Consider the following 21212-nt stretch of genomic DNA (forward strand, 5'->3'; position numbering starts at 1 on the left):
ACCATTATGAAGCTATTAACAAAAAACCTTTTTTTTTTTTTCCAGACCTAGAAATATAGGTAGCATAGGGCCATGGTCAGCCCCTCAGGAAAAATAGGTATAGAACAACAAAAAATTTATTAAATACAAACTGAAATTAGCACAGGGGTCAGCCCTTCAGGCATCTCTTGTCCTTATCTCCTTACAGCCAGTCTGTGAACAAGTTCTTTTAACTTTGCTTCTGAAGTACATTACATGTTTTTTTCTACTTTTGTCTTCACAGCTATAAATTCAAGCAAAGCCATCACTCCTTCTCACCTAGATTACTACTGTTAGAAGAGTCCTAGGTTGAGAAATTTTTGCAAGAGACTTTTAGATCTTGGCTGAAAAGTCACCTTTCAGAACAGTCATCAGAACCACTTAAAGTAACTTTCCTGACTCTCACGTCACCTATAGCATTGTCCTAGGTTTTTTCTTATCATATGTGTTATTATTACCTTGGGTCTTCTATTCATTGTTTTTTTCTTTCTGACGCCTTTAAACTAAACTGGAGCAGGGAACTTGGCTGTTTTGTATACTACTCCTGCCTGTTGCCTGGAACAAGTCAATTTCTGGTGCAGGAGATGTTCAAAAATATTTATTGAATGAACAGTAAGTATATTGGAAAGCAAATAATCATCTGGGAATCTTGAGACAGAAAAAAAAGTTTCTAATCTGGTGGGCCAGGTTAGTTCAGTACCAGTGGGTCCTAGGAGAAGCCAGTGAGGAAAAGACACACAGTCTTAAGCCCAGCACATCTGAAGAGTGAGGCTTGGTAGTCTGCAAGGAGGAAATTCATTTCTTTACTCAAAAGAAAATCAACTCTTCATCAGGGCATGTGTTTCATTTCAGAGGTCTGGTGACTGATAGTCAGATGTTTTTTCTTTTAACTGGGGAAGATTAGACAACAGAGAATTCTGAATGGTTTGATACTAAAGGAAGAAAAGATGACTAATGTAGAGGCTGTAAAGAATTAGCAGAAGTGTGGAAAGATTGATTGTTGTTCAGTAGCTAAGCCGTGTCCAACTCTTTGTGACCCCATGAGTTGCAGTATGCTAGGCTCCTCTGTCTTCCACTATCTCCTGGAATTTGCTCAGATTCATGTCCATTGAGTCAGTAATGCTATCTCACCATCTCATTCTCTGTTGCCTCCTTCTCCTTCTGCCTTCAATCTTCCCCAGCATCAGGGTCTTTTCCAATGAGTCAGCTCTTCTCATCAAGTCGCCAAAGTATTGGAACGTCAGCTTCAGCTTTAGTCCTTCCAATTAATATTCAGGGTTGATATCCTTAGGAAATGAAATTGACTGGTTTGATCTCCGTGCAGTCCAAGGGACTCTTAAGAGTCTTCTCCAGCACCACAGTTCAAAAAGCATCAATTCTACTCAGCCTTCTTTATGGTCCATTTCTCATATCCGTACATGACTAATGGAAAAACCGTAGCTTTAACTATAGTGGACCTTTGTTGGCTAAGTGATGTCTTTGCTTTTTAACACTGTCTAGGTTTATTGTAGCTTTCCTGCCAAGAAGCAGTTGTCTTTTAATTTCATGACTGCAGTCACCGTCCACAGTGTTTTTGGAGCCCAATAAAATAAAATCTGTCACTGCTTCCACATATTTCCCTTCTATTTGCCATGAAGTGATGGGACTGGATGCCATGTTCTTAGTTTTTTAAATATTGAGTTTCAAGCCAGCTTTTTCACTTTCCTCTTCCACCCTCATCAAGAGGCTCTTTACTTTCTGCAATTAGCATGGTATCATCTGCGTAGTCTGAGGTGGTTGATATTTCTCCCAGCAGTCTTGATTGCAGCTTGTGATTCATCCAGCCTGTCATTTCACGTGATGTACTCTACATATAAGTTAAACAAGCAGGGTGACAATATACAGCCTTGTTGTACTCCTTTCCCAATTTGGGAACAAGGAGATTGTAGATATCTGGGACAGGTAGTTGTTAGTTGTTGTTCAGTCACTAAACTGTGTCTGACTCTTTGGGATCCCATGGACTGCAGTACGCCAGGTTTCCCTGTCTTTTACTATCTCCCAGAGTTTGCTCAAGCTCATGTCCATTGATTTGGTGGTGCCATCCAACCATCTCATTCTCTGTCGCCCCCTTCTCCTCCTGCCTTCAATCTTTCCCAGCATCAAAGTCTTCCAATATGTTGACCCATCAGGTAACTAAACAAAATGATCACATAGATCACAGCCTTGTGTAACTAAGTGAAGCTGTGAACCATGCGGTGCAGGGCCACCTCCTAAGACAGATGGGTCATGGGAGAGTTCTGACAGCATGTGGTCCATTGGAGAAGGGAACCGCAAACTACTTCAGTATTCCTGCCTCGAGAACCCCATGAACAGTACGGAAAGGGGCAGGTAGAGGGACTTAAAAAAGGAAAGGGGAAGTGATACGTGATCCAGTTAAATCAAAATTGTCTTACCTATGAATAACCAGGTATTGTGCCTCTTGATGGCATCCCCGTAAGAAATGAGCTCTGGGAGAGAATCTCTTCTGCGAGGGACTCACAGTGTCCAGCAAGACAGACAGACAATGACTGAATACACTGTCATTGTTGCTTTGACTTGAGATAGAGGGTGTCTTTATAAGTAGTTGACCAGCCAACCCTGGAATAGAATTTCATGTGGTGGTCCTCAGCTTTGTTTTTGCAGAGACCTGATTTCAATCCATCAGTTGGTGCCTGATTTCTTAAAAAATGGCCCATACTAACCATGCTTATAAAAGATTGGTACTTCAGTGAAAACATCAGTTAATATTAATTTACAGTGAGGAAAGCTATGTGAATAGCCAAGTTTTAATTAGATTACTTGGTGAGCACGGAGAAGAATAAGGGGAACTGAGTAAATGTTGAATGACATTACACATTGGCCATCTGAGCTGCTTCGTACAAGGCATAGAACTGCAATGGGAACTAGCCAATCATATCTGCTGACCAGGATACCGAGCTTCCCTTGTGCTGAATGAACACAGCCAAATCTTGCTTAATGAACCCCATTTTCTTATATCTGCATGGCAACCCCTTCTTTCTGTGGTTATGTTACTACCATTCTAGAATCATCTGTTCTGCTTTTTTGGGAAACATTCTCTTTTCGTCCTCATATGTTGATCTTATCAGTGGAAGATACTGATCTTTCCTGGAGGTGGGAATGGAGAGCAGAGAAAATGTCCAGGATGATTTGTATGATGTTTGTATACTTAGGCCTTAAAGAATATGTAAGGATTTGAGGACAGAGGAAGATGAGAAAGAGTGCATTCATTGTGGAGAGAGGGAAATAAGCAAAGGCATAGAGACCTAAAACTTTAGGGTCTGTTTGGCATATAGGCTATGTGATGGTCAGCAGCCAGAGATGATGTTGGAAAGCTAGCTGGGATCCATTTGTAAACTTCATATCTCATATTGAGGAGTTTGGATTTTATCTGGTAGGTCAGGAGTTGGCAAATGTTTTCTTTGAAGGACCAGATGGTAAATACTTCAGGTTTGACACACCATATGGGTCTCTGTTGCATTTACTCAACTTTGCCCTTGTAGCACAAGAGCAACCACAGACAATACATAAGAGAGTGACTGTGAGTATGTTCCAATAAAACGTTATTTACAAAAATAGGCAGCAGGCCAAATGACACTGCACTTTACCTTATCCCATTGAAGATACTGTGAGACTTAGAAATTTGAACCAGAGCACATGACCACATGTGTGCATTAAAGAGAGAAAAGATAAGAGGCTGAACCCAGAGCCTGCCCTATTGGAATAGTGATGAAATGAGGGTTAACTCCTCATATATTGAAAGAATGTAACTCTGAATCATGTAATTCCAGGTTGGGGGGTTTTTTTTGTCTTTTTTTTTTTTTTTTACTGGAAGAATTTTTTGATTATTTTTTAATTGAAGGATAATTAATTTACAGAATTTTGTTGGTTTCTGCTAAACATCAACATGAGTCATCCATAGGTATACATATATCCCCTCCCTCTTGAACCTCCCTCCCACCTCCCTCCCCATCCCACCTCTCTAGGTTGTTACAGAGCCCCTGTTTGAGTTCTCTGAGTCACATAGCAAATTCCCATTGGCTATCTATTTTACATAGATAGCCTCTCCTTCCTCCCCTCCCCCCACCACATCCACAGGTCTGTTCTCTATGTCAGTGTCTCCATTAGTTCAGTTCAGTCACTCAGTCTTGTCCGACTCTTTGCAACCCCATGAACCGCAGCACGCCAGGCCTCCCTGTCCATCACCAACTCCCGGAGTTTACTCAGACTCATGTCCATTGAGTCGGTGATGCCATCCAACCATCTCATCCTCTGTCCTCCCCTTCTCCTTCTGCCCTCAATCTTTCCCAGCATCAGTGTCTTGTCCAGTGAGTCAGTTCTTCACATCAGGTGGCCAAAGTATTGAAGTTTCAGCTTTAGCAACAGTCCTTCCAATGAATATTCAGGACTGATCTCCTTTAGGATGGACTGGTTGGATCTCCCTGCAGTCCAAGGGACTCTCAAGAGTCTTCTCCAACACCACATTCAAAAGCATCAGTTCTTCGGCGCTCAACTTTCTTTATAGTCAAACTCTCACATCCATACATAGCTACAGGAAAAACCATAGCTTTGAGTAGATGGACCTTTGTTGGCAAAGTAATGTCTCTGCTTTTTAATATGCTCTCTAGGATGGTCATAACTTTCTTCCAAGGAGCAAGCATCTTTTAATTTCATGGCTACAGACACCATCTGCAGTGATTTTGGAGCCCAGTAAAGTCAGCCACTGTTTCCATTGCTTCCCCATCTATTTGCCATGAAGTGATGGGACCAGATGCCATGATCTTAGTTTTCTGAATGTTGAGCTTTAAGCCAACTTTTTCACTCTCCTCTTTCACTTTCATCAAGAGGCTCTTTAGTTCTTCTTTGCTTTCTGCTCTAAGTGTGGTGTTATCTGCATATCTGAGGTTATTGATATTTCTCCCAGCAATCTGGATTCCAGCTTGTATTTCTCATGATGTACTCTGAATATAAGTTAAACAAGCAGAGTGACAGTATACAGTCTTGACATACTCCTTTCCCAATTTGGAACCAATCTGTTGTTCCATGTCCAGTTCTAACCGTTGCTTCTTGACCTGCATACAGATTTCTCAGGAGGCAGGTCAGGTGGTCTGGTTTTCCCATCTCTTTAAGAATTTTACACAAGAACAATTAAAGCAGTTCTACCTGGTGCTGATGCAATGATAAATATAAATGTAAATATGGCATCTGGAATCTCACAGTAGTGCTTCATTTAAAGTGATCCCAAAGATCTAGAATATAGCTATTTTAAAAATCTAAATAGAAAGCTAAAAGTTAAAACATCTGTCAAATGAGATGGCTGACAATCCATCATGAAGTCATGTGTGAAAAAGGAGGATTCTAGAGACAGGTAATAACTGAAAAGAAGTCGGTTAATGATATGAAGGCTTTTGGCCCAGAATATTTCAGGAGTTTCCTTATGTTCCTTGGTATTGCTTCCACTACCTGAAATCCAGTGGAACAGTGGCAGAGTGAAAAGGAAACCGTATCCTGGCAGCAGTTCCTCTAGACTTTGGGGACTATTTTAACAAAGTTCTTTAGCCTGTGAGTAGTACAAGATAGACTGCCAGGAGGAGAGAGATCTGGCTGTCAGAGTTTATACAATTGGCTCCCCTAGAGTAGAGCAGGACTCTCAAAGCCTGGTTCCAGACCGACTGTATCAGCACCTCCTGGCAGCTTGTTAAAAATGCAGCTTTTCAGCCCTACCCCTGAGCCTACTCAGTCAGGAAACATGGGGTGGGGCCTCAGGGTGACATTCTAACAAGCCCTCCAGGGGGTTCTGAGTCACTCTAAAACTTGAAGACTGCTGCTTTGCTCCAAAAAATGAGTCAAGGATAGAGAACTAAAGAGTTTGATCATACCAGAATTTCAAGTTTAAACATTTTCTACTTCTGCCTAAAAGTTTACTTAATTGGCAAAACTAACTTTTGCTTATATACAACCTTTTTTTAAAAAATGACTATGAGACTATTATGTTTAAAAAAATCTATTCCTGTACTGTTTAAATTATGAAGTGTGTTTTTAGGAAATGGATTTTACATTAGCTTGGTGATTAAAAGAAGTTCCTGTAGACTCAGGGTAGATTTAAGATACTTCTCTAGGACACTGGTTGAAACCATTTAGCATTTGTTCTCCTTCCAATGTCAAAGGGCAAACAAGAGAACACATGTTATCCATGGACAGAAAGCAGAGCTAAGCACAGATTCCAGAGCTTCCCTTCCTAAGAAGTTCAAAGCTTCTCTTGCTAATGCTTGGCATATTGTCACTACACAGCTAATCCTCAGTGAAGGATGAGAGGTACAATCAAGTTAGGAATCTGAACCCTTTTGGTGAGTTTAGAGCAATGTTAGGTAGGATGAACTACCTGGAAGTTCTTGCCTCTTGGCAAAATTTCATAGTCTGAACTTAAAGGAAATACCTTTGCATTGCTTTGAAAAGGAAAAAACAAGCCAAGGAAGTAAATTCCTTAGATAATTGAAAGACACTTTGATATGTTTCCCCCAAGAAATACCTTAATAAATTAGTAAGAGTTAAAATGGGAGAAGAGATTTGAAATGTATAACTGACAAAAAGATTAGTATCCAGAATATGGTAAAGAGCATCTATTCTGTTTTTTAAAGATAACACAATATAAAAATGGGCAGGGGTTCTTCATAGACAAAGGAACACCACTGTGTCTAAGTGACGAAGGCCAAGAACATAAAAAGATGCACAGCCTCATTACAGCTCAGCAAAATGCAAATTAAAACCACAATGATATATCATTTCATATCTACCAGAGTGGGTAAAAATACCCCACCTCTGATAATATCAGCAGTTAGCAAGGATGAGCAACATGAATTGTCATGCACTGAATCTTCCACGAATCTAAATTGGTACAACTACTTTAAAAATAGTTTAACATTACCTAGTAAAGTTGGTAATACCATACCCTTGTCCCAGCAATTCCATTCCTAGCTTTGGACAACTTGGAGAAACTCTTGCACATGTATACCAGGAAAAGAGGCAACAAGCAGCCTATTTCACAGAAGAAAAATAGAGCCGGAAAGACTACAGGTCTTCAGATGTTCATTTATACAGTGGAATATTATATAGAAATGAAAATGAAAGAATTTCAGCTCTAAATATGAACTCAAAGCAACCTTGAGTATAAAAGCTTGTGTTGTGCGTCCTACTTGTGTACACAATGTGGGGAGGGAGAGTGAGATGAGCATCAACATATATACACTATCAGGTGTAGGGTGGATAGCTAGTGAGAAGTTGCCGTGTAGCACAGGGAGCCCAGTCTTGTGCTCTGTGATGACCTGGAGGGATGGGATGTGGAGGAGGGGAGGGAGGGAATGTTTGTATGATTATGGCTGATTTGCATTGTTGTATGGCAGAAACCAACACAGCATTGTAAGAAATTTTTAAATTAAATTAAATAAATATATCAGGAAAAAGATAGGATACATAATGTACAAGTCCACATATGTATATGTACCAAAAATAGCAAAACTAAAACTGTTTAAAGATATGTACATTTGAGGTAAAACTGTAAGGAAAGTAAGAGAATGATTAATTCAAAATTCAGTACTTCTACTGGTTACTACTTCTAGAGGAAGAGATGGAAAGGGGAACATGAGAGTACTAGTAATGTTCTCTCTCTGAGGCTGGGTTGTATGTTTTCATGGTGTTCATTTTATTAATCTTTAAGCAATGCTATTCAGTGCTTTGTGTGACAGATTTTACTTTGGGATAAGAAGCCATCTCTTGGAGTGATCTGTTCAGTCACTTTAAGGGATGTCATGTTCCAAACCTATAGATCCTGAGTGGCATGTAATGTTGCCTTTGCCCCTAATGCCTCATTCTTATCATATTGCCCATTATGGTACCTTATTAGTAAGATTGAAATGGAGCAGGACGCTATGGATATTGTCCTTCATGTCCTCTACCTGTTTTTTTCCTGTGGAAACTATTTAGCTAAAGAATAAGTTTAATCAGAGAAGTGAGAATGTGCAGAAACAAAGGAAAACAGTCACAGGAGGCCAAATAACACTAGTTTAGTCATTAAGCAAAGTCAAGGACTTTCAGTTTCTCCTCAAGGGCTGTATATATGTTAGTCACTCAGTTGTGTCTGACTCTTTACTACCCCATGGACTGTAGCCCACCAGGTTCTTCTGTCCCTGGGATTCTCCAGGCAAGAATACTGGAGTGGGTAGTCATTCCCTTCTCCAGGGATCTTCCCGACCCAGAGATTGAACCCAGGTCTCCTGCACTGCAGGCAGATTCTTTACCTTAAGCTACAGTAAATTCCAGGAACAGAGGGGCCTGGCAAGCTAGAATCCATGGGATTGCCAAGGGTCAGACATGACTGATTGACACAAATACAAGGGCTGTGGATAATGTTTTGAGCCTTGTCCTGTGAGCTGTCATAGATACTGAAACCCCACCAGGTGGAGAAGTTAATTACATGATGATCAGATTGTTAGCCATGACTTAAGTTGACACAATTCCAAGAGCTGACCTCAAGAAATGGAAACCAACCAGCCCTGGAACTAAGGGTGAACTGTAGTTAAAACATATCAAGATGATGCTGGTCAGATCACCAATGACCAATTTCAGATGCCCGTCAGAGGTGACTGTGCTGTTTCTGTATGTAGCCCCCTCCCTTGGCCTATAAAAGCTCTAGCCCACTGATTGTTGGCCGGGAGAGTGGGGGTTGGCCTTTGGACAGCCCCCCACCCCCAGCTGCTGGCATCCAAAATAAAGCAAAGTGTCCTTTTCACCAGCCTTGCCTCTTTATTGGCTTTTGAGCAGTGAGCAGCTGAACTCCACTTTTACAGGATGACTGTTTATTTTATGGCCCAAGCTGGAACACTTGAGAGTAAGGTGAGGGGATGCTCAAAATAATTAATACTTATTTCTTTAAAATATTTATTGAGCAAGATGTTGACTTTATTGTATGCTATAAACCTCATGGCAAATAGATGGGGAAACAGTTGACAGTGAGACACTTTTATTTTGGGGGGCTACAAAATCACTGCAGATGGTGACTGCAGCCATAAAATTAAAAGATGCTTGCTCCTTGGAATAAAAGCTATGACCAACCTAGACAGAATATTAAAAAGCAGAGACATTACTTTGCCAACAAAGGTCCATCTACTCAAAGCTATGGTTTTTCCAGTAGTCATGTATGGATGTGAGAGTTTGACTATAAAGAAAGCTGAGCGCCGAAGAATTGATGCTTTTGAACTGTGGTGTTGGAGAAGACTCTTGAGAGTCCCTGGGACTGCAAGGAGATCCAACCAGTCCATCCTAAAGGAGACCAGTCCTGAGTATTCATTGGAAGGACTGATGCTGAAGCTGAAACTTCAATACTTTGGCCACCTGATGTGAAGAACTGACTCACTGGACAAGACACTGATGCTGAGAAAGATTGAAGGGGGGAGGAGAAGGGGAGGACATAGGATGAGATGGTTGGATGGCATCACCGACTCGATGGACATGAGTTTGAGTAAACTCCGGGAATTGGTGATGGACAGGGAATCCTGGCATGCTGCAGTCCATGGGGTCGCAGAGAGTCAGATATGACTGAGCAACTGAATTGAACTGATAAACCTCAAAAATATGTTAAACTATATTAAAGACTTTTTGAATTGATCAAACATTTAAAAATAGCGAAAGCTGATTACTGTTAGTACATATTCATGTACTTTTATCATTTTCTTACCCTTATCTGTCTCAAATACCATATCATTGATACTTTAATGAAGGAAGTAATTTTTCAAAAATTTTCTATTTTTTCCCCTGTAATTACCTGCCACCTTCTTTAAATTGCATTTTATGGTTAATATATTTGAAAGTGCTGATACCTTCTATTGAAGAGTCTCCACAAACTTTATTGTTTTTAATTGAGAAGATACACTCCCTGGTCTTAAAGTTGGAAGTACAGAGGAGGTTTACCAAGCTTAGTAATGACAATAATGATAATAATTATGTGCTCAAAAAAGTGAAAAATAATCCAGGGTTGCTGCTAAACCAGATGAGGTGCCAGCAGAACAGGTGTAAGCCAGACCCATCTAGGGCTCTTATACAAAATGCCTCTAATTTAACACCTGCGTAAGTACGGCTCCATTTATTTGCTTGTTATTGGACCCAGATGTTTGCTAGCTGACAGACCCCTGTAGTAAACCTTCCTTTCTTAGTAGGAGATGAAAACACATAAAAGGATCCATAAAGTGTTACTAGTTTGAGGAGGAAAATATATTAGTAAAAATATTAAGTTAGGAAAAATTGGGAGAAGGGAGTAGGAAGTGTATCCCAGCTTTGAAGTACTGGACGTTTTACAGCCAAGAAAAGTTTAGCCACATCGCTAAGTCTCAGGATTGTTAATCACACAGAGACATTTATGAGACAAATTATCCACATGTGTGGCTAGAACTTATAGAAATACTTCATTTTTATTTCACACTTTTTGCGGTACATATTTTAAGTATTGTTTTCCTGTGGTACAGTCCTATTGTGTCTGGAAAGATGCTGCTTTTTGAGCCACTTCAGAGCTGTTCGGGAGGGATGGACATGGTCAGGAAGTGGTGAAGATCCTTTCCTATCACCAGACCCACCTGACCAATCTTTCCAGTCAGTGGATGACATATTGCAACATAGTATTGAGTGTTTTACTAGAGCATTTTCAGAATGCTATGTGTTTTTTTTTTCTTTAAAGATGCCTTTTCCTAATAAGAATGTTAGTATGTATTGTTTAGAATATATATAATATTTCACATTTAAAAAATAATCAGTACACTTTCTTCAGAATTTTATTTCAACTTGGAACCTAGGTTACTTTGCCAAATAAATGTATTATTTTCATAATGCAGCAAAATATAAATTAGAAGGAAAAAAATGCCTTATCAAAAATATTTTTTAAATGCACCTTCTCATTTTTTTCCAATGGCCACTTCTCCTGTGGAGAATATATTAATAGCCCCTCTACATTGAGTCAGAAAATAATGTTCTCCTAAGCAGTTTACAGCAAAACAAGCATACCTCAAACATACTGTGCTTAAACAAAGTACTCTGATAGCAATCATTTGAAAACCATTGATGGAAAAAATTATATTTTGATACATAAGTTCTTCCCCCTAAAACTCAGTTATCAGGAAATCTTAAGTACTATCAAGAAGCTGTTGTAATGGATTTGAATTTTATTCGCGCCTTCACCTCTTTCTTCCTAGTTGTGGCTTTCTGTTTCCATTTGGTTGCTTTTTGTCAACAAAAGGCAAAAGGTAAAGGCATTTAATGATTCATAGAGGAGGGTAGTGCGTGATATATGGTCAAAGAATTTATGACACATGGAAATTAGATTTCATTTAACCTAGAATAGATCGAAGTAAGGTGGACATGACATAACATTTTAAATGTTTTTGTTTTCTTTCCATAGTTTTGAGAAAAAAAAATCACTTCTCACTGTACTGGATAGCAAAAATTAAGTGACTTCTACTGCAAACCATGGCACTTTCGTTCCGGAAGGACTTAGAAAAATACAAGGACCTGGATGAAGACGAACTCCTTGGGAATCTATCAGAAATAGAACTGAAACAACTGGAAACTGTTCTGGATGATCTTGACCCTGAGGTAGGTGCTAGGTCATAAAGAGAAATGAAATAATTTTTCAAACCCTTTGATACTAAGTAGCTGCCTTCGAGCACTTATCTTTTTCATGACTTTTCCCTGACACTTCTCTCCCACTCCTCCTCTTTATCCAAATGAACTTTTTGCCTCCTTCTCAGTTCCCCCACTTTTGCCTTGTATCTCTAATAACATAACTAGTCTAAGCATTTTTCCAATGTTTTTATTTTCAAACATATCCCGAAATCTTCTCCCTTTTTAGAAATCTTTTCTCTCTGGGCAGGGAATAATGTTTTGGGTAAAATACAGCATATGCCAGCCTTTGTGCCTCTTCAGGGCTTCTATATCAGGATGGTTGCTGTGTAGAAAGTGTCTCTAGAAGGTTCTTCATGACCTTAAGTCTAATTCTTACCTTTCTGAAAGATGCTGAACAAACTGGATCAAAGCTTCCAGTCGTTGGTAGAATAGATCTAAGTAGACTCTGGGCAGTACTGCAGTCCTTGTAAAGCAGACCTGAATATTTGTCTTGTTTTGCAAAATGGATGTTGTTTATCTTATACATCACTTAAGGCTAAGGTAGAGACCCTTGATCCTTGATTTATTAATCCCTGGTATGTTTTGGGGGGCAGCAACAGTTGGGGGGTGAAGGTAAGTGGCAGTGAGGGGAGAACACGGAGTTTATGGCTCCCTAATCTGAAGGTAATGACTGTTTGCTGGGCTTCTTTTCTTTACCATGTTATATTATACCAAGACATTGATTTTTAGTGCCTTTTATGGATTGTGGTAGAGTTTATTTTATGAAAGTGTTCTTGTCACTACCACACATTTATTTCCTGCTAAAATATTTTTTAATTTTTATTGAGCATTACACTCCTATTCTCAGCATTACTTCAGCACTTGGTTAATGTGTCTGTACTACAGATCAAATCCCCTCACCATAATTGTTATTGTAAAGAAGATTTTTTAGTGCACCTAAGTCTGTGGGATAACTCAGAATTACAGTGCTCTTTTGCGTGTCACAGCAGAATCTTCCCCAGGCAGTTCAACCTGTCAGACCTATTTGAATCAAACAGTAGAAACATAAGCTTTCATCTAGTCCAGAGTTTCTCAACCTTGACACTATTGACATTTGGGGCTGGGTAATTCTTTGCTGTGGGCTGTCTGATGCATTATAGGATGTTTAGTAGCATCCTAGACCTCTGCTCACTACATACTAATAGCACACCCTCCTGTTTTAAAATGTACCTGATTTTGTTTTAATCAGGTCTGGTAAGATGACATGTAAAAATAACTTCCTTGAAAGAAGAGTTTATTACTTACAGTTCCCAACAGCAGGAGGCACCCCAAACCACACAGGGCCGCCAGGGGAAGCAGTGGTTTGGCCAGGAGGCAGAAGGAATGAGGAGCAAGTATGGCCTAGAACTTTTATTGTGCTTTCCAAGGGAAAAAATAGGTGAGACAGAGTAAGCCAGTATGAGCAAGCTTAGGATTGGACTAATTTGAATAATTGAAGTTTGAATAATTTCAGTGTCTCTGGGCTACAGGAGTGGCCTCTAGTTATCTGGTATCTGGTCCTGGGCCGATTTAGGGCAGAACAAGTACTGGCTTTGTGTGTGAGAGGTAAAAGAGGTGGTTGGGGATATAGTTTCTGGTTTTCGTATGAAAGGCACAGATGACAGACAGAGTTGTTTGCTATCCCTAGGAACTGGTTAGCCCTGCGAGGGGCAGTCTTTCCAGGATTAGCAAGGCCCCCACAATGTCAAAGCATCATAAAATACAGAAAATTCAAAATGTGGTTAACATGCTCTCCCGCCAGTTGTGACAATCAAAAATACTTCCAGATATTGCCAGTCGTCCCCTGGGGAACAAAAACACCCTTAGTTGAGAAAAATTGATGTAGCTCTTGTCCTCTGTTTCACAGATAGAAAACAAAAAGTTAGGTGACTTGCCTCAGTTTTACAATTATGGAAAGACCTGAGACTAGATCCTTCACTACCTGATTGATGCCTGGTAGAGTCTAGTGGTCTTTCTATTAAATGACAGTGAGTCCCCTTTAATTTGTGCCTTATGCTGTAGGTCTAAAAGCTGATGGCTTTTATTTTCTTATTTGGAAATCCATGGCCTGCTTCTTGTATGGAGAGACTTGAGTTCTAACTTTTGGATGTATTTTGTGAACACCCCAATCACCAGAGGTGAACACTCCCCCACCTCTGGTACTATTAGTTGAGACTAGAAGAACAGTGATGTTTATTGACAGCGTGATGCAGTGTGAAGATGATATCTCATTTTAAATATTTTGGAGGGCTATTTTACTTTCCTTATACTACATTCAGTTTACCTATTTGCCAACTTAACTGTTTTTTTGAAAAAAGACAGCCAATCAGTCTAGGCAAAAGCTGTTTTTTCAATTCTAAACTGAGAATTAATTATTACAACAGCATTTCACTGTAAGGGAGAGGCATGTAATTTTAATGAGATTTCTATCTATTTATTAATAGATAAAATAGGTTTTTATCTATTAAGTAATTATGATCTATTAACTTACTTGATTAAGGTGTACTTCTAATAAAGCTTAGCTTTTGGCCTCCAAAGTCAGATAGCGCTCATTTATTTTGTGGTCAAAGACTGTATTTAAGGAGTCAGGATTCCAGCTAATGTATCATTTAAAACCTGTATGTTTAATATGGGCTTGAATAGGCAGGTGGAACACTGCAACTCTGTTGCTACCGCCATGAAATAGCAGTATATGTATAAAGGTCCTATTGATGGTGAAGGGAAGTAGCTTGTATTAATTTGCCTTAATGAGCATTTTTATTTAAAAATGTCCTCAGGACTTTCCTAGTGAACCAGTGGTTAAGACTGCGCCTTCCAATGCAGAAGGTGAGTTTGACCCCTCGTCCGGTAGGTAAGATTCCACATGCTTTGAGGCCAAAAGAATCAGAATATAAAACAGAAGCAGTGCTGTAACACATTCAGTAAAGACTTTAAAATGGTCAGCATCAAAACAATCTTTTCTTAAAAAATATTCTCAAATCCTTATTCAGGGACTTCCCTGATGGGATAGTGGCTAGGACTCCATGCTCTCAATGCAAGGGGCACAGGTTCAATCCCTGGTCAGGAAACTAGGTCCCACATGTGGCAGCTAAATATCCCACATGCCACAACTAAAGATCCCATGTGCCACAACAAAGATCAGAGATGCTGAGTGTTGTAAAGTCTTTATTCAGTAATTATTGGGGGTGGGAAACAACCTATATATCTCAGGTACTATGCTAGGCTTAGGGATGCAAGAGTGATCTAAACAAACGTGGTCTTTGCCCTCATGAGACAGGCTGGTAGGAGTAGGGGGAGTTAGACATTAATCAAATAATCATGCTGTATAAGAGCATATAACAGGTTAGGAAAAGCTTTCCGTGGAGGGATGAATCTGCATTCTGAAAAACAAATAACAAAAAAGGATGCACAGAGCATCCCAGGGAAGGAAGTATATGGCAGGTAAAAGGGAGGAACAAGGGCTGATGTAGCTTGAATGGAGAGAGTGTGTGAGGTGAAGCTGGGATAACCTCTAGGGTGGGGTGAAGGTTGAAGAGTATTTGGCAACTGATCCAGGGAGACCAGTTGAGAGGCCTATGCAATATTCCATCCCAGCTTGGATCATAGTGTAGACCAGAGTAATTGTGTTAGAGATGGAGGAAAGTTAGACAGTTCTTTAGGAAGTCAAAATGGTAGGATGGTTGGTTGGGAATGGATTCCTCATGTGAAGCTCTTGCCTTGATTTCAAAGCCAGAGGGTAGAAATCTTGTGGGGTTTTTTTGTTGTTGTTGTTCTTATAGACAGTTTTGTGTTGTAGAAACATTTTGGTGCATGGTTAGGAACAGATCTCTTTTGTATTTCATCTTGAAAGATGAACTTTCTGTGTAATACATGTAACATTACATGAGGAAAACACAAAAGATGAATTTTATGAAAATTATTGTGGATTTCAGCAAATGGCCAGAGTTGAAGTGCCATACCATATTTTTAGTTATACAATGAAAATTTCTTTTTATCATTATCCATATAAGATTACCCCAATGAAAAATGATCTTATAACAGCCAGGAGATTCAACATCCTCATGGATATTGGGAGGTACTTTAGAACAGAGTTGGCCCTTTTATGTGACTTTTTGTCCGCCTCCCATTTTCAAAGCAAAGAATACTTAAGAACTGTGAGACAAGGTAGTATCACCTCTTTGGTTTTTGACAAAGCAAAAGGATGACCCTCACATTGTCTAGTCACTGCTTGTTATTCTTGGGCTTAGTGAAAATACACAGTAGGACCTAAAAGAGGCAACTTTAGTCCATTGCCTGCCCCTCTCCCCCTGCTGTCAGTTGCTCTGTGCACTCAAAAAGGCTGTACCCATGTGGAAACCTAGGGATATAACTCTTGCCATAAGAATCTCTGAGTGTCTTAGTGCATGAGTAGCCAATGACAGTGGTTGCTCCAAATACATCCCAGTGCCAATGTATACATACATACGTACACATAGAAGTTGAACACATTGCGTTTAAACACAAACAAGTAAGCGTTAATCGCCTGATATCCTATATAGATACACTGTGTATACATATTTTTCTTATGAAAAAAATCTTTATGATGAAATAGCAAACATTATGAAGGACTATGGGAGGCCTGGCGTGCTGCAATTCATGGGGTTGCAAAGAGTCGGACATGACTAAGCAACTGAACTGAACTGAACTGATGATGTATATAGTCATTTAGCATTCTTTTGCAATGAATGTTACAATATTTTCTGTATATACATGTATGTTGAGCTGTTATTAAGCATCACAAACTATTTTTTATTACTGTCCCAGGACACTTAAAAAATAAAGGGTGATTACTGCTAGTAGAATATTCTCTGAAGAAGAGGCAAATGTGCCTATTTAAATAATAGTGTAAGTTAATTCTACCTAATTTTAAAAAACTTCATTTGGAATACTTTTATGTTGCTGCCCTCGAACCCTGTAATGAAGTCTTTAATGCCTACATCTCATTCTAGTCTATAATTCTTTCTTAGATGGGTAACATCTGGATGCATACAGCATTAGTGTTCTTGCTGGTCATAATGGCTGATTCATTCTCTTTGGCAGAATGCCCTTCTACCTGCAGGGTTCCGGCAGAAGAACCAGACATCAAAGTCTGCCACAGGGCCATTTGATCGAGAACACCTCCTTTCATATCTGGAGAAGGAAGCTTTGGAGCATAAGGACAGGGAAGACTATGTGCCCTACACTGGAGAAAAAAAAGGTCAGTACAAAACTTTGAAGCATAAAACATGATTCAATAGCACTTGATTTTTTTCTTATAGGTAGAACTGGAGAAAATATTTTTAAAGCTGCATCGTGGATAGACTCAAAGATATAATACTGTTGACTTTAAAAATTATTAGGTAATTTGGGCATTTCTTTTACATTCAGTAACTTGGCCCATAAGTTCCTTGTTAATGATTTGTTAGTGAGGTTTTATTGCATAGTGATTTTTAGTTCCCTAAGGAACTCTTTAGTTCTCAACTGTGGTGGTGGTGGTTTAGTCACTAAGTTGTGTCCAATTCTTGCCACCCCATGGACTAGAGCCTGCCAGGCTCCTCTGTCCCCAGGATTCTCCAGGCAAGAATTACTGGAGTGGGTTGCCAGTTCCTTCTCCAGGGGATCTTCCTGACTAAGGAATTGAACACAGGTCTCCTGTATGGTAGGCAGATTCTTAACCAGCTGAGCTACAAGGGAAGCCCTGTCAACTGTAACAAATACTAAAAGTTAACTGAGGTAAAATTTTGAATGCAATACTAAATTACAAAATGCAGTGATGTCAAAGTGCCACTCAATCCTAACTTTTATGTTTAAAGTGGAATGCCATTAAAAAAAATTCAGGTCATATTTTCAAAGACTCCTTTTTAAGACCCTACAGCCTTCTTTATTAATTCAATGATTCATAACCATTATAATTTTAGTTATCATTGCTTCATAATTATTACTTTTGGGAAATTCTTCGAGACCAGGTCCTTCCCACTGAAGATTTTGACCTTACCTAGCCTCAGTGGAGAACGAGTACAGCTATATTTTTTAAAGCTCTCTATATAATAATATTTAACATGAAATAGGTAAAGTTTCTCAGCTTTCAATACAGGTTGGCCTGAGAAGCCAGATTCTGCTTGTTCTTCTGTTGAGAATACTGTGTATGGAACACTGGGGAATGGTTGCAGCAGTAGAGCTGATCTTCAGTTCTTCCAGGTACTGCTTGTACATCTGAATCCTTAGTAGACCAGGCAGGGAGAACGGTTAGAGCATGGTGCTTTCTCCTAGTGAGGCTTTAGCTTTTTATTCAGGAAGGAAGCCATTCTCAAGAATATAGCCACAACTCTGTCACAGGGTTACCCCTTAGCTGCAGGCAAAGGTAGAAAATGCATTTTCATCTCTGTAATAGACAAAGGTTGTGAATGGCTTTTGAATCAGTATTCACAAAGTCTGCTTCAGGCCTTTTCAAAATTACCTATTATCCCCAACCCCTCTGCTCTTTTTATCAACCCTGCATCTCCCTCATCTCTAGTTGAGAATCAGTGCCTTACTTAGATACTTATATGTCAGTGTTCTACAGAGAAAGAGAACCAAAAGGGTGTGTGTTGTCTGTGTGTAGAGACAGAGATTTATTTATTCATTTGTTCATTCATTCCTTTTTGTGCAAATTGAGATATAGTTGATGTACAAGATATGTGTCAAGTATACAACACAGTGATTCACATTTTTAAAGGTGATACTTCATTTGGTTATTAAAAATATTAGCTATATTCCCTGTGCTGTACAATATATCCTTGTAGCCTGTTTATTTTATACATAATGTGTGTGTCTGTGTGATCATTTGTGTCTGCCTCTTTGAAACCCCATGGACTGTAGCACACCAGGCTCCTCTGTCTATGAAATTTTTCAGGCAAGAATACTGAAATGGGTTGCCATTTCCTACTCCAGGGAATCTTCCTGACCCAAGAATCAAACCCACATCTCTTGAGTCTCCTGCATTGGCAGGCAGATTCTTTACCGCTGTGCCACCTGGGAAGCTCACACGTAGTAGTTTATGCCTATCAGTACCCTGTCCCTATTTTTCCCCTCCCCCTGTCTTCTCCTACTGGTAACCATTAGTTTGTCTTCCGTATCTGTGAGTCTGCTTCTTTTTTGTTACACTCACTAATGTATCCTCTATTTTTTAGATTCTACATGTAAGTGATAACATACAGTATTTATCTTTGACTGTCTGACTTATTTCACTAAGCATAATACCATCCGAGTTCATCCATTTTGTTTCAGATGGCAAGATTTCATTCTTTTTTTTAATAGCTGAGTAGTATTCCGTTGTGCATACATACCACTTCTTTATCTGTTCATTTGTTGATGAACACTTAGGTTGCTTACATATCTTGGCTGTTGTGTTATAAATAATGCTGCTGTGAATACTGAGTGCATGTATCTTTTTGGATTAGCGTTTTTATTTTTTTCAGATATATACCCAGGAGTGGAATTGCTGGATCACATGGTAGTTCTATTTGCCGTTTTTTGTGGAACCTCCATACTACTTTCCACAGTGGCTACCCCAGTTTACATTCTCACCAAGGGTTCCCTTTTCTCTACATCCTCACCAGCTTTTGTTATTTGTATTCTTTTTGATGATAGTCATTCTGACAAGTGTGATGTGATATCTCATTATGATTTTAATTTGCATTTCTCCGATGATTAATGATGTTGAGAGTGCCTGTTGGCCATCTGTTTGTCTTTGGAAAAATGTCTCTTTAGGCCTTTTGTCCATTTTTAATCTTTTTTTGGTGTTTTGTTTTATGAGCTATTTATTTTTTGGGGGTAGTAACCCTTTATCAGTCGTATCATTTGCAGATATTTTTTCCCCATTCAGTAGATTGTCTTTTCATCTAGTTGGTGATTTCCTTTGCTGTGCAAAAAGCGTTTATGTTTAATTACATCCTTTTGTTTATTTTTGCTTTTCCTTTGCCTTAGGGGACAGATCCAAAAAAGGACTGCTAGGATTTATATCAAAGAGTGTTCTGTGTATGTTTTCTTCTGGGAATTTTATGGTTTCCAGTCATACATTTAGGTCTTTAATCCATTTTGAGTTTATTTTTGTATATGGTGTTGGAGAATGTTGTAATTACATTATTTTACAGGTAACTGTCTAATTTCCCCAGCACCACTTACTGAAGAGACTATCTTTTCTCTGTTGCATATTCTTGCCTCTTTTATCATAGAAGAGTTGACCATACATGCGTGGGTTTATTTATGGGCTCTCTATTTTTTTCGTTTGATCTATGTTTCTCTTTTTGTGCCAACACCATACAGTTTTGATGCCTGTGACTTTGTAGTACAGTCTGAAGTCAAGGGAGCCTGATTCCTCCAGCTTCATTTTTCTTTCTCAAGATTGTTTTAGCTATTAGGGGGTCTTTTGTGTTTCCATATAAACTTTAAAATTATTTGGTGTAATTCTGTAAAAAAAAAAAAAAAAAAGCCTTTGATATTTTCATAGGGATTGCATTGAATCTGTAGATAGCCTTGGGGAGTATGATCATTTTAACAATATTAATTATTTGAATTCATGAACATAGTATGTCTTTCCATCTGTGTTGTCTTCGGTATCTTTCCTCATTGTCTTAAAGTTTTCTGAGTACAGGTCTTTTACCTCCTTAGGCAGGTTTGTTCCTAAGTATTTTATTCCTTGATGCAGTTGTATAAGAGGTTGTCTCCTCAGTGAAAATAGATTTATTATAAGGAATTGGCTCATGTGATTATGGAGGCTTAGTAAGTCTAAAATCTACCAAATAGGCTGGCAGGCTGGAGACCCAGGGAAGAGTTACAGTTCTAGCCCAAAGGCAGTCTTCTGTCAAAATTCCTTCTTGCTCTCAGAGAAGATCAGCCTTTGTTCTGTTACGGCCGTCGACTGATAGTAAGATCCACCACATTATTGCTTTCTCAAAGACCACTGGTTTCAATATTAATCTCATCCAAAAAATGCTTTCACAGAAACTTCTAGAATAATATTTGACCAAATAAAGAAGAAGTGAAACTCTGTTTGCAGATGACATGATCCTCTACATAGAAAACCCTAAAGACTCTTCCAGAAAATTACTAGAGCTAATCAATGAATATAGTAAAGTTGCAGGATATAAAATTAACACACAGAAATCCCTTACATTTCTATACACTAACAATGAGAAAACAGAAAGAGAAATTAAGGAAACAATACCATTCACTATTGCAACAAAAAGAATAAAATACTTAGGAGTATATCTACCGAAAGAAACAAAAGACCTATACATAGAAAACTGTAAAACTCTGATGAAAGAAATCAAAGAGGACACAAATAGATGGAGAAATATACCGTGTTCATGGATTAGAAGAATCAATATTGTGAAAATGACTATACTACCCAAAGCAATCTATAGATTCAGTGCAATCCCTATCAAGCTACCAATGGTATTCTTCACAGAACTAGAACA

At 38.9% G+C, this 21212-nt stretch overlaps 1 protein-coding gene across 1 annotated transcript in view; it reads left to right on the forward strand.

Moving 5' to 3' along the window:
• The window catches only part of TMOD3 (tropomodulin 3), an 88201-nt gene that overhangs the window by 28076 nt on the left and 38913 nt on the right, over positions 1-21212 (forward strand). The window contains exons 2-3 of the mRNA XM_061157167.1: positions 11495-11688; positions 16816-16972. Coding sequence (XP_061013150.1) covers positions 11563-11688; positions 16816-16972 — 283 coding nt within the window. The 5' untranslated portion in view covers positions 11495-11562. The remainder of the gene's footprint in view (positions 1-11494; positions 11689-16815; positions 16973-21212) is intronic.

The sequence above is a fragment of the Dama dama genome, chromosome 12 (assembly GCF_033118175.1).
Source record: "Dama dama isolate Ldn47 chromosome 12, ASM3311817v1, whole genome shotgun sequence".
Taxonomy (NCBI): Eukaryota; Metazoa; Chordata; class Mammalia; order Artiodactyla; family Cervidae; genus Dama; species Dama dama.